The sequence below is a fragment of the Lethenteron reissneri genome, chromosome 16, assembly GCF_015708825.2.
Source record: "Lethenteron reissneri isolate LAM-NWPU_2019-01 chromosome 16, ASM1570882v1, whole genome shotgun sequence".
Lineage (NCBI taxonomy): Eukaryota > Metazoa > Chordata > Hyperoartia > Petromyzontiformes > Petromyzontidae > Lethenteron > Lethenteron reissneri.
The window spans coordinates 4,737,867-4,750,122 of NC_083794.1; the positions used below are offsets into that span (position 1 = coordinate 4,737,867).

The following is a 12,256-nucleotide window of genomic DNA, read 5'->3' on the forward strand; positions in this document are numbered from 1 at the left end:
TTTGGCCACTTCCTCATTGAGTGCACCCCTTGGCTACTGGGCTACTTGGGATATTTAACCACTTCCTCATTTGGAGAGCACCCTTGGCTACTTGGGATATTTGGCCACTTCCTCATTGAGAGCACCCTGTGGCTGATTGGCTCTTTCGGATATTTGGTCACTTCATTATGGAGAGCACTTCTTGGCTACTTGGTTACTTGGGATATTTGGCAACGTCGTCATTGAAAGCACCCCTTGGCTACTTGGGCTATTTGGTCAAATCTTCATTGAGAGCACCACGTGGCTACTTGGCTTCTTGGGATATTTGGCCACGTCGTCATTGAGAGGACCCCTTTGCTACTTTGGATATTTGTCCACTTCCTCATTTTGAGAGCACCCTTGGTTACTTGGCTACTTGAGATATTTGGCCACTTCATTATGGAGAGCATGCTTTGGCTACTTGTAATATTTAGGAACATCCTCATTGAGAGCACCCTTGGCTACTTGGGATATTTGTCCATTTCCTCGTTGAGAGCACCCCTTGACTACTTGGGATATTTGGCCTCGTCGTCATTGAGAACACCCTGCGGCTACGTGGCTACTTGGGATATTTGGCCACTTCATCATGGAGTGCACTCCATGACTACTTGGGAAATTTGGCCACTTCCTCATTTTGAGAGCACTCCTTGGAAACTTGGTTACTTGGGATAGTTGGCCACTTCCGCATTGAGAGCACCCCTTGCACTGTGACTCTCAATCAGCACGACTGGCATTCAGCATGGCTACATGAGTTTCTGCATATTTGAATGGCTTTTAATTAGTCGACAATAGTCTAAGGTAGTTTCTAAAAGCTGGTGTTTGTAAGTAATATCCCTTTTCTAGAATTGGATTCATAATCTGGACAGATTGGTTATCCGTGGGCACATTATCACGTTGGCTCATTAACTGTGTTACTGGGTTATTCCTCGTCTGTTTCTGTTATTAGCCCCTCCACAATTGTTCATGGTCAGTGACTGAGTGCCCACAAGGCCACAAACATGGTGGCAAGTAAAATACTAATGCTTGGTTTGAACAATTCATGAAAAAACTTGACATTGGTGTAAAACTGCAAAAAAATAAAGAAATCCCATCGATGAAACAAAGGATGAGCGATTACTTTATGTTACACAAACATAGGGCACTTTTATTGAATAAAGTTGTAATTAATTTGTCTACATTGTGTTCAGTATTTAACGCTAATTAGTATTTTCCCTTCGTGCGTTATGATTTTCTGTATGTAACGTGTTTTCCGCATATCTGTGTAGAATAATTGCCTCATTCTATATCTTAACCCCCATTATACAGAGATAAACAATTGATGTATTTATATTGTCTACTTTACATGTTTTACATTATCTCGCCCCTCCCTCTCATTACCACTGACTGCAGAAGTACACCTAGATTTGGATAAAGTTCTGTTTTGAAATGTCAAAAAAGTATAGTTTGTTTTCATTCGCATATAAGCATTTAAAAAACTACTCACTTATATCAAAAGCCAAGGGTGAATTGTGCCAATTCTGCTATTTTATAGCAGGGACTCTTCTCTCAATAGGACTTCTAACCCAAAAACAATGTTTGTGGTTTTAAATTCATCATAAACCACAGTGCTACCTAATCAGATCACAGAAAAAAAAACGTTATATAAAAAAAATGAATTATTCATCTGCAGTCCGTCACTGGCTTTGATGAGACCACAACATTCCTAGCAAATTGCGAGGCACTATTGTTTTTTATCACTTGTTCAAAGTCTCATAACTATAGCTATAAGCAGTTTTCAGCCAAAGCAACACTGTGAACCTTCATAGAACGCCAGATCTAGCACATATAATGTCTACGCACAAGCTCTGCCTGAAATTTCCTGAATTCCACGTGATGGTGAAGCCCAATTGTGCTGTGTTTGGCCAGGTGGCAATGTGGTAAAACTGCGTGACTGTCAAACCTGGTTTGGGTGGACACAACCCATCATCCCTACAAGGTCCTTAAAATGAGAAACACTTTGTACGTCACCAACATTGGTTGCTCTATGGATATATTTCCCCTCACCAATGAGAATGTGGAATTTCCACCACCAGCTTTGTGCTGATAATTGTTTCGGGCAAGGAAATGCATTCGCATATATTTTTTAAACTCAGGAGCAGTCTAACATGAGCACACATTTTTCACTGGACATCTGTGAAAAAGAGCCTCATAGCTCATCGGGTTTCTCCAGAATAAAGATTCTGATTCTGAAGAAACAAAAAACAAACCCGAAGTGGAATAAAGATTCGAGCTCCAACAATTGGGGTGTCACAATCACAATTATTAACTAGTTATTAATTCTAACACTCACAATATATATGTCGAATTGTGCAGGTTCGAAATTATCAGATTTAATTTGTGTACATGTCGAATTACATTTGTTCATATGACCCCTGCAGCCACTATGTATGTATGTTGAATTTCATTCGCGTTATAGGTAGCAAACCATGCTAATCGGATGTACACCACATTCTTAAAGAATTGATTCTTGGATAAAATCGTGATCCCGAATGGTGATCATGCCATTCATCGTGAGGGAGTAAATTGTTACAGGCAAAATTAATTATAATTTCTTATTAATAAACAATTTGAATATTGTAAACTTTGCAGGCTTGGTCTTATCTGAATACGTTACTGACAATTCCGCTGAGTAGAGAGACGTGGATGTTGAACTTACAAGACGGTGATGTTGGATGGAGCGTTGGGAATAGAGCGTAAGTTTAAGCCATCGCAGTCCAACTCCTTCCCCTGGCATGTGCAGCTCTTGGGATAGATTTCTAGCACTGTGGATACACAAAGAAAAACAAAGATTCCGATACAGCATATATAGACTGGTGGGATAACAGACACACACACAAGGACAAAGATCCGGTATCTAGCCCTAATAGCTGTTTGAGGTGCTGTCAGAAAGTGTTTGGAGACTAGAGGTGTTATTTTGAAGGGATACGTGGATTAGAAAAAAGAACAAAGTGGAAAAATCAGTAAGAGTTGCCATAACACAAAGCTGTCAAAATCCGTTCAACTCTCCAACACTCAGGTTATATGTGACATTAGAAAGTGTGCAGCAGTTTCACATGAACATAGTCAACAAACCAGTGCCAACGAGATCACAACGAAATGTGGTTGCAGGAAATAATCCAAAGCGTTTATGTTCATATCGTCCTTGCGTGGAATCCAGTGTAAGTCCATACAGTATTGTCATGTCAATCAGTGGGGATGCGTGTATGTGTGTATGCTGAAAGACAACAAACTAAAAGACAAAAAGCATAAGCATAAAAGGGTGCAAACGATGTGTCCAGCGGAATACCAAGACGTGAACACATTTTTTTTGCACAGGTGCTCAGCGGTGCGCGTATACCCAGCAGGCGGAAAGGAAGCATGGCTATTGCGAACAGCAGCAAATTCAATGAGGCGTATGGGGTATTTTTAGTACGGCTTATTTTCCACGGAGTGGTGGGGCAGTGGTTAACACAGTGCACCACGAACCTGCTGACCTGGCCAGTTTGTATGAGAATTGAGCGGTCTCTGAATCGATCCTGGCTGCCCGCCCTTACCTTCATCAACACTTCTAGATTTGAAGCTTTCGTGACTGCAAGGATTCATATTCCCAGGTTTTTTCGGTAAAGTCACGTAGGTAAAACATTAAAATTAAAAGTAAAATAAAATAAAAATCACGATGTTTCGGAGGCAACACAAGTCTCCGTCATCAGGTGGGACCGTCACAGGCAGATTTGCTGCATCAAGTGAGGCAAGGATTCAAGATGTAATCCCTTAAATGCAAGTTGAGGGGGGAGGAGAGGGGGGGGGGCTCATCAGAATCTGGTAGCCAATGAATAGAAACGTATCGGGAGGGAGGGGGGCGGGGCTCAAAGAAGGCACGAAGTACCACGCAGAACGCACCGGTGCGTTGGCGTGTGCGGCAGTGGTTGCTTGCGCACAACCACGTCCACGCCGCCGACTCTCGTGTGCTTTTCTGTCATGTGTATCAGCGGGTGCTTGTACATGCGCATGTCCACGTACACTTGCACCCCACGCTCTCTTTTGGCCTCCCCTCCCCCTCTCTGTCCGGTGCGTTGGCGTGTGCGGCAGTGGTTGCTTGCGCACAACCACGTCCACGCCGCCGACTCCCGTGTGCCGCGTCGTCCATCCTTTTGGCTCCGCCCCCATCCCCCTCCCGATGCGTTCTGCGTGGTACTTCGTGCCTTCTTTGAGCCCCGCCCCCCTCCCTCCCGATACGTTTCCATTCATTGGCTACCACATTCTGATGAGCTCCCCCCCTCTCCTCCCCCCTCAACTTGCATTTAAGGGATTACATCTTGAATCCTTGCCTCACTTGATGCAGCAAATCTGGCTGTGACGGTCCCACCTGATGACGGAGACTTGTGTTGCCTCCAAAACATCGTGATTTTTATTTTATTTTACTTTTAATTTTAATGTTTTACCTACGTGACTTTACCGAAAAAACCTGAGAATATTCATCAACACTCACTGACCAGCGTGGTGAAGTAGGGTCAAACTACCCCCATGACCGGTGGCTTGGGGAGTCTATCATCCAGCAGTGGATTTATAAAGGTTTGAAAATTCTTATTTTCTATTTCCTGTTTCAGCTTTCAGATATGTCTATAATGTTATGTTTGTGTATATTGTATGTATTGTTACATGTGTTGGGTTGTGTGTATTATTTGTATTACTCTTTGGTTCTTTCGGTGAAGTCACGTAGAAATAAAATAAATTAAATAATAGAACACGACGTTTCGATTGCAACACAAGCAACCGTAAGCAGGTAGAACTAAATTTGAGAGAGACAAAACAGACACGGAGACACACAGACAGACACACAAGCAGAAAGAGACAACATAGAGACACACAGAGACCCAATGCCTCTTGTGTCGAGAGAGAGAGGGGGGGCAGAGAGAGAGAGGTGGGTCTGCTGGAGCATCTGCTAGGGCAGAGAAATTAGCATGTCAATGAAAGACCCAACAAGACTGTTACATTTTAGAGAGACTTGTGTGGAAATCCACCCCGAAGCGACCGAGGGAGAGAAAGAGCGAATGGACCTATGAGAGCCTGGTAAATTTTAGAGAGAGAAATAGGCAGTTTGAGAAAACAAAATGTAGCAATTTTTTTTTAAATGCAATGCAACACAGAGTCGTCTAACACACAGTTAACGCATAGCCTGGTTGATTACGATCTCCAACGATTGCTAAAATTAGAAGTTAAGTGTAAAATTTGACAAACAGAGGCACACAGAGAGAAAGAAAACAAACTTACATCCTCCCCGTAGAGGTGGTTCAAACTTGATTTGAAGCTTTCGTGACTGCAAGAATTACTCTTTGGTTCTTTTGGTAAAGTCACGTAGAAATATAATAAATTAAATAATAGAATTCGACGTTTCGATTGCAACACAAGCAACAGTCACCAGTATAAATGGTTGTTTCATAAAAAATCTCAACAGGGTGACTTGTACAGCAGAGCACTAGACTCTACTGAATATTGCGAATGCACATTTCACTTTCCGGTCATGAAGTCTAACAGCGCTTGCCATTTGATTTCCTTGCAGCAACAACAACTAAAGCTACCGTTAGAATCAAGACACGATAATTGTGTGTCTGCTTGCTCAAACGCGAGTGGCTGGCGGACCTGAGTGAACGATCGACCATCGAGACAAAAAGTGCCGCCTCAGGAGAGAAGACAGTTTGAGTGTGCACCTCCCATACTCTGACATCTCAATGGCCAAAAGTGTTCGAAACCTTGGAGTTGCTGTTGATCCTGACCTCTCATTTTATTCCCCACATCTCAACTTTACACGACGTCTGATTAACACGGTTGGCAACGTATGGTGCGCGAAAGCAGTTCAATATGCATACCTTATGCCTTCATCTTCTCAACAACCTAACCTTTGCTGATTGGGAGGTCACCAATTCTCCTGTGGTACCTGCATAGGTTGAGACTCAATTCCCCCAACTATAAAAGCTGTCGACTTGCTGCTCCTGTTCACCTCGGCGGAGCAAGGGGAGGGAAAGTAAAGAGAACTGTAATGAGCACAACAGCCTCTAGACATGTGTGCTTTTGCTTGAAAAAAACAGAAAGCACCTGTTTTGCCTGGAAACACAAAATGAACGCAGCTCCCCTCTATTTCCCAATAAAAGGGAAATAAGAATGCTTGCTCTGCTGAGGTCGTTGCTCTTGGTGCGATAGCCCTTGTAGAGGTGCCCTTCGAGTTGATGCGATTTTTTTTGTTTGGAGTGACCGAGTTTGGCCGTCGAAATTTTGAAAGTTTCTGCCGTGTTAGCAGCTTCAGTGTTAACACGTGGTCAGACTAAGCAGAGATGTGTAATAAAATCGGTTTTGCGGCCGTAAAACATCACCGTACGGTACTCATTACCAATATAATAAGCCAAGAATGTGTGTGTGTCCCACGCGGGACATCACTCCACGTTGAGCAGCCCCTCTCATTAATAATCATGAACAGGTGACGGACCCCCCCCTTATTAATAATCATGAGCAGGTGACGTCACTCCACATAGAACAGCCCCCTCAGTAATAATAATCATGAACAGGTGACGTCGTCCAAATGGACCCCCCCTTATAATCATGAGCGGGTGACGTCATTCCATATGGGGGGGGCGTGGTGCCTCCTCCCCCCTCCTCGGCATCAACTTACAACCCTCACTACAAAGGCAGAACCCTCACCTCACGCGATCCAGGGTTGCGATTTCCGCATGGAAAATGCGGAAGGAGGGTTCAAATTTTCCCGCATTTTTGCTAAAGTCAACCGCAAACGGTGGAAAGACTACTCCTGTGACCGCGCGCTTTTAACAACACGTTAATGCGTTCTATTGGAAAGGATACATGCAAGGCCCAGCATCACGTAGGGCTTTGAGTTACTGATTGGAATGAATATATGATTTCCGCATTTCCGCACAAGAACCACATACTTTATTCAAATGCGGAGCCGTGATTACGAGCACATGTACTTTCACTTCTTCGCATTCTTCCAGCGCTTCATGTCGTCTTCGGCGTGAAAGATGCTGAGTTTTGGCTTGTCGCGGGCGCAAACTATAAGCGCGTTCAACTGCTTGCACGAGAGGAGCAACCACTCCTCGGGCTTGATGTTGTTTTGCAGAGAGAAAGCCCTCTCACAGCCGACCGACCTGTGCGCCAAAGTTTTAATCGTTAGCAGTAAAGTGTATATATTCGCAGGAGGTATAAAGTAGCTACGACAGAGGAAAATGAGCGTACGCTGGACAAGGATATTACCTGAGCGGAAACGCGTGTGTATCTGAGCGTATCGAAAACAGCGTGGGTATCTGAGCGCTTGGCCAAAATTACCAGTGGATTTCCCAACGCGCTGCAATCTGAGCGACGATGAATAGTTTTGCATATCGACAGAATATGAATAAAGAAAATGCTACAGTTTTTTGTTTTCCTTTGTCGCTACGAGTACTGCGAGGGCTCCGAATGGCAGACGCTAGGAGACATCATGGGGCTGGACAAAAGGGCCTGAGCACAGCGCCGGGGGTTGCGTCGATCCGGAAAGATGCAACCGTAGGGATTCCTATCGGCGACAAACATGTCAACGGTGGCGTCGTGTACTTGTGGCAAGTGTGCTTCATCGACGGCATCGACAAGTACTTCGACGCACAAGAGCTCGCGGCTCTCATTGATTTTTTCACAGTTCGTGCGCACCAACAACGCTGTCTGAATGCAGGAATCCATAGTTCATATATACATATCGTTTTTTCCAGAAGTCAGCAGAGCCAAATGGGCATACGCAAGATATGTGCGCCAACCGCGCGAGTACGGCACCGAGAAAGGCGGGAATCGAAGTCACGATTTGCGGAAGTCTTCACAGGAATCACCGCAAATTGCGGAAATTTGTGCGGAAGAGGGTCACAGAAACTACCGCAAAATGCGGTCGAAAACAGCATGTTTGCGGAAATTGGTGCGGAAATCGCAACCCTGACGCGATCTCCGTGACGCTGTTGAGACATAGGAGTAAAAAGGACGTCATGATGAACAAGGGATTATGACCTTTAAATGAAATAAGTCTGTCACCGCGGCCTTACAAATTGCACACGAATGGATGCAATGAATATGACGTCACGGTCTGCTCTTCACTTGCAAGTTTCAGATTTTCTGCAGTACACCTGTCCTTGGACGGGCTTTAGTCTAGTACTATAATAATGAGCCTAGAATGTGTGTCTCACGCGTGACGTCACTCCACATGAGGCCCACCCCACTCATTAATATTCATGAAGTGAGTGGATTTTTACACTAACGCAGAGGAAGGTCGAGCTGAATTAAATCATTTATTACGCGAAGTCGTGTCATATGACGTTTCTTTACAGAAAGTGACGGTAAAAAAATAAATCTAAGCAGCACAGTGCTACATCTGTGCGTTACGTCACTGCAAAAGAGCCCCCCCCCCCCTTCATTAATATTCCTGCCCGCGTGGAAATTTACACGAATACACAAGGTCACACTCCACATGCCACACCCCTCTCATTAATAATCATGAGCAGGTGACGCCACATGCCACATGCCGCACCCCTCCCTAATAACCATTAGCGGGTGCCGTCACTACACATGGGGCAACCCCCCCCCCTCATTAATATTCATGAGCTGAACAATTTTTCTATTTAATATTTGAGATTTACTGCAATATACACCCGTCCCTGGATGGACAAAAAAGCTAGTAATTTTACATATATTTTTAACAATAGTCTAAACTTTCTTCCTGTCTGAACAAGCACCGAATTTGCTCTTCTTCCTTGGCAGTACCTCAGATAGTAAAAGGAAATTCCATATTGCCATGACGGGTGGCGGGAGATAGTTTATGCATAGAATGATCCCTGATGACTTCTCAAAATGTTATTGATTTTGGAGGAACGACGAATTGACAATAAATTTGAGTTGATCTTTCTAACCACTGCGCCACTCAGCCAGACCTGCAGTGCACCTGTACACTCGTTTAACGCTTCACCATTTTGAATTCACAGCGATGCATGGAAAACACCCACGTCAGACTCGTCTCCTGTGTTCACAATCGCATTTAACAGGAGAGACACTTAGTTTTGATGGCTCTTCAAATATACGAATGTACCATGAGTATTATTACCCATAAATTGGATGCGTCATCCTGGGTTTTTTTGCCACACTAATGCACATTTTAATGTCTGCAAGGCTTGCCAACAAACGTTCCCTTTTTATGCCATTAACAATTTATCTGTGTATGGCAATGGCGTTTTTTGGCAGTCTGGTTCAGCAGGTAATTAAAGTGGGAGCAGCTTCACCTTGCATCTGTCTTTGTAAATGTTGCATAACCATGATTTTTTGTATGAGGCAATCATCTCAATAGCGACAGAAGTTCTGAATAGCGTCATATCATCATCGCTCAGGAATTGTAAAACATTAGCAACACAGTCTCCCTGCTCAAACGATGACTAGACCGCTGCTCATTGCCATGGTGGTGAGATGTTAACTCCCTCGCCTTGTATGCAGAAGCTCGTGGGTTCGATCACGACACTGATGCCTGTTGTATATTTGGAGTTTGCATGTTCTCCCTGTGGTTGTGTGGCTTTTTCTCTGGGTCTTCCTTTTTTTTTCATCCACATTTAAAATTAACAAGCGTTGAGGATTTGGCGGCTATAAATGTCCACGTAATAAGCCACTTCGTTGAGCTATCATTTGTGGCTAGGTCGTTTCTGAAAAAGAGCTATATAGCTTAGTGGACCTTACATAGTAAAATAATAACTAGCTTTTTTGCCCGTCCAAGGACGGGTGTATATTGCAGTAAATCTGAAATATTCAATAGAAAAATTGTTCAGCTCATGATTATTTATGAGGGGGGGGGGGGTTGCCCATGTGGAGTGACGTCACCCGCTAATGGTTATTGGGGAGGGGTGCTATATGTGGAGTGACGTCACCCCCTCATGGTTATTGGGGAGGGGTGCGGCATGTGGAGTGACGTCACCCCCTCATGGTTATTGTTGGAGGGGTGCGGCATGTGGAGTGCGTGAGTGTAAATTTAATGGAGGGAGGGGTGCCTCTTTGCACTGACGTCACGCATGGATGTAGCACTGTGCTGCGTTGATTTATTTTTTACCGTCACTTTCTGTAAAGAAACGTCAAATTTGAAGCGACTATGCGTAATAAATTATTTAATTCAGCTCGACCTTCCTCTGCGTTAGTGTAAAAATCCACCCACTCATGAATATTAATGAGGGGGGTGGGCCAGTGGCACAAATCCCAGGTTCCTATGCTCGGGGTCATACTTTTTACAGGACAATCACTTCTGGCTTCCTCATTATATCAATACCAGAGGGCCGTTGGGCTGAGTTGAGAGATGACCGCGGTTAACTTTACAACCCATTGGTTGTGTATCGAGTGCTGTAATCTCAGCTCCACCTGGCCGTATATTATCTTCACACCTACATTAACATGACATTTGTAATGTGGTGACCGTCTGAGGATCAGACCACAGTTATGGGTGTTTGCTGTAGCTCATTACTCTGAAACGGGTATTGGCGCCTTGACAGAGGTGGGACAAAGTCATTGTTATGCAAGTCCAAGTCGAGTCTCAAGTCATCAAATTCATGACTCGAGTCTGACTCGAGTCCAAGTCACATGACTCGAGTCCACACCTCTGCGCCTTGAGCCACCGAGCTATTTAATGAAGGTTTCAATGGAGAAGATTAAAACTGGCAAGGAACGATAAGGTTTAAAGGAGGTAAGGGTTAAGGTTGACATAGCTTATGACTGAACTACCAACGCCTCTTAAAATGCTTGAATAAGATCAGATAGTTCAGAGGAATTGCTGTTGTCACAGAAGCTGTTTTAACAACAGGCACCGCTCTCAGCCCGCGCGCGCTCCAGCACGCACAACACGATGCGTCTCCAATGCCCTGCGTGCATGCGAGGGTTTATCTTAGAGCGCAGCGCTCATGGACGAAGAGACGCCGCCTGACATTATCACAGACCACCTACAAAAGGAACCTCCAAAGGCACTCATTCATCCCTTACCCGAGGTGTCGAGCTGACACCTGATTGATACGAGATGAAGGCTTTTGCACAGGCCACGCTGACGGATGCTCCATTGTCGTCGTTGCATTCTTTATTGAACCAGGAGATGAAATGAACCCATTGAGATGCGGAAACAGCATTGCCCTCTTTTGCAAGGTTGACTTGGGCGACATCAAGATAAATGTAAAGAATACCAAAATATTATTTTTGTTTAAGTTCAACAATAAATGAATACAATACAATGTGAATAGAGTTCAGTGAAAAGGGTAACTTGCACTTAACATGATAAATATAAAGGGTATCATTTAACTTTCAAAAAGGAAAGAGGCTAACCGAGATAATGGAAAACATTGCTTAAAATATAATAAAGAGTAAAAAAAATGTCTTCGGCAGTCAGCAGACATTGACATCAAAATATTTACAAAGTTTGCGTGAAACCTATTCATATATTTTTCTTTAAACTCAATTATGAGCGGGATTAAATTGAGACAAAGTAACTCCATTTTGCAGGCACTCTCAATCGAAGCCTTCTTGAGGAGCTCGGGGCATCTTCAGAGCGAACGTTTTCAGCACCTCTGCCACCGAATCGAAAGACCTCGATAACATCGTGCACTCCTTTTGTCGGCAGTACAACTTTTGTCGAGTACAGTCGAGATTGAAAAAATAAAGTAATGTCTTCCCGTGCACTTGGGAAGGCACACACAAGCAATTTAATTTATGTGAGTCCACACTGCCAGCTGGTTCTGTTATATAACGCTTTTGTCGGAATGCCATTATGAATAATGCAAGCCACACTGAGCTTGCCTTTTGATAGCCCGAAAAAAGACAGCATCTGAGCTTACCTTTAGTCATTATTCTGCTCTCTTTGCCACTGGGCTTGGCTCCGTAAAGCTCGCTGTTGGAATCTGTTATGCATAAAATAGCACTGCGAGGTATTGTGGCGGGTGTTTTGTGACCGAATGGTGGCGTTCTTCTAGATTGAGCCAGCTTGAAAGTTGTCGGCAGTTTAAACACTGCGTCTGCTCACCAGTATTTGTGAGGAATTAACAAAGCGTCATCTTACCCGCCGAGACAGATAAGACGTTAAAGAACCCGCGACATCAAGATCTGTGAGGAAAGGGTCATCGTGTCCCGGTGTCATACTCCATGTCCAAAAATAAATTTTGGGAAATGACCCGTGAATTAGAGTATGAAA

At 44.1% G+C, this 12,256-nt stretch overlaps 1 protein-coding gene across 2 annotated transcripts in view; it reads right to left on the reverse strand.

Moving 5' to 3' along the window:
- The window catches only part of LOC133342867 (relaxin receptor 1-like), a 310,499-nt gene that overhangs the window by 152,135 nt on the left and 146,108 nt on the right, over positions 1–12,256 (reverse strand). For both annotated transcript variants that reach the window (XM_061552222.1, XM_061552221.1), the window contains exon 4: positions 2,714–2,819. In XM_061552222.1, the coding sequence (XP_061408206.1) occupies positions 2,714–2,819 (106 nt within the window). The remainder of the gene's footprint in view (positions 1–2,713; positions 2,820–12,256) is intronic.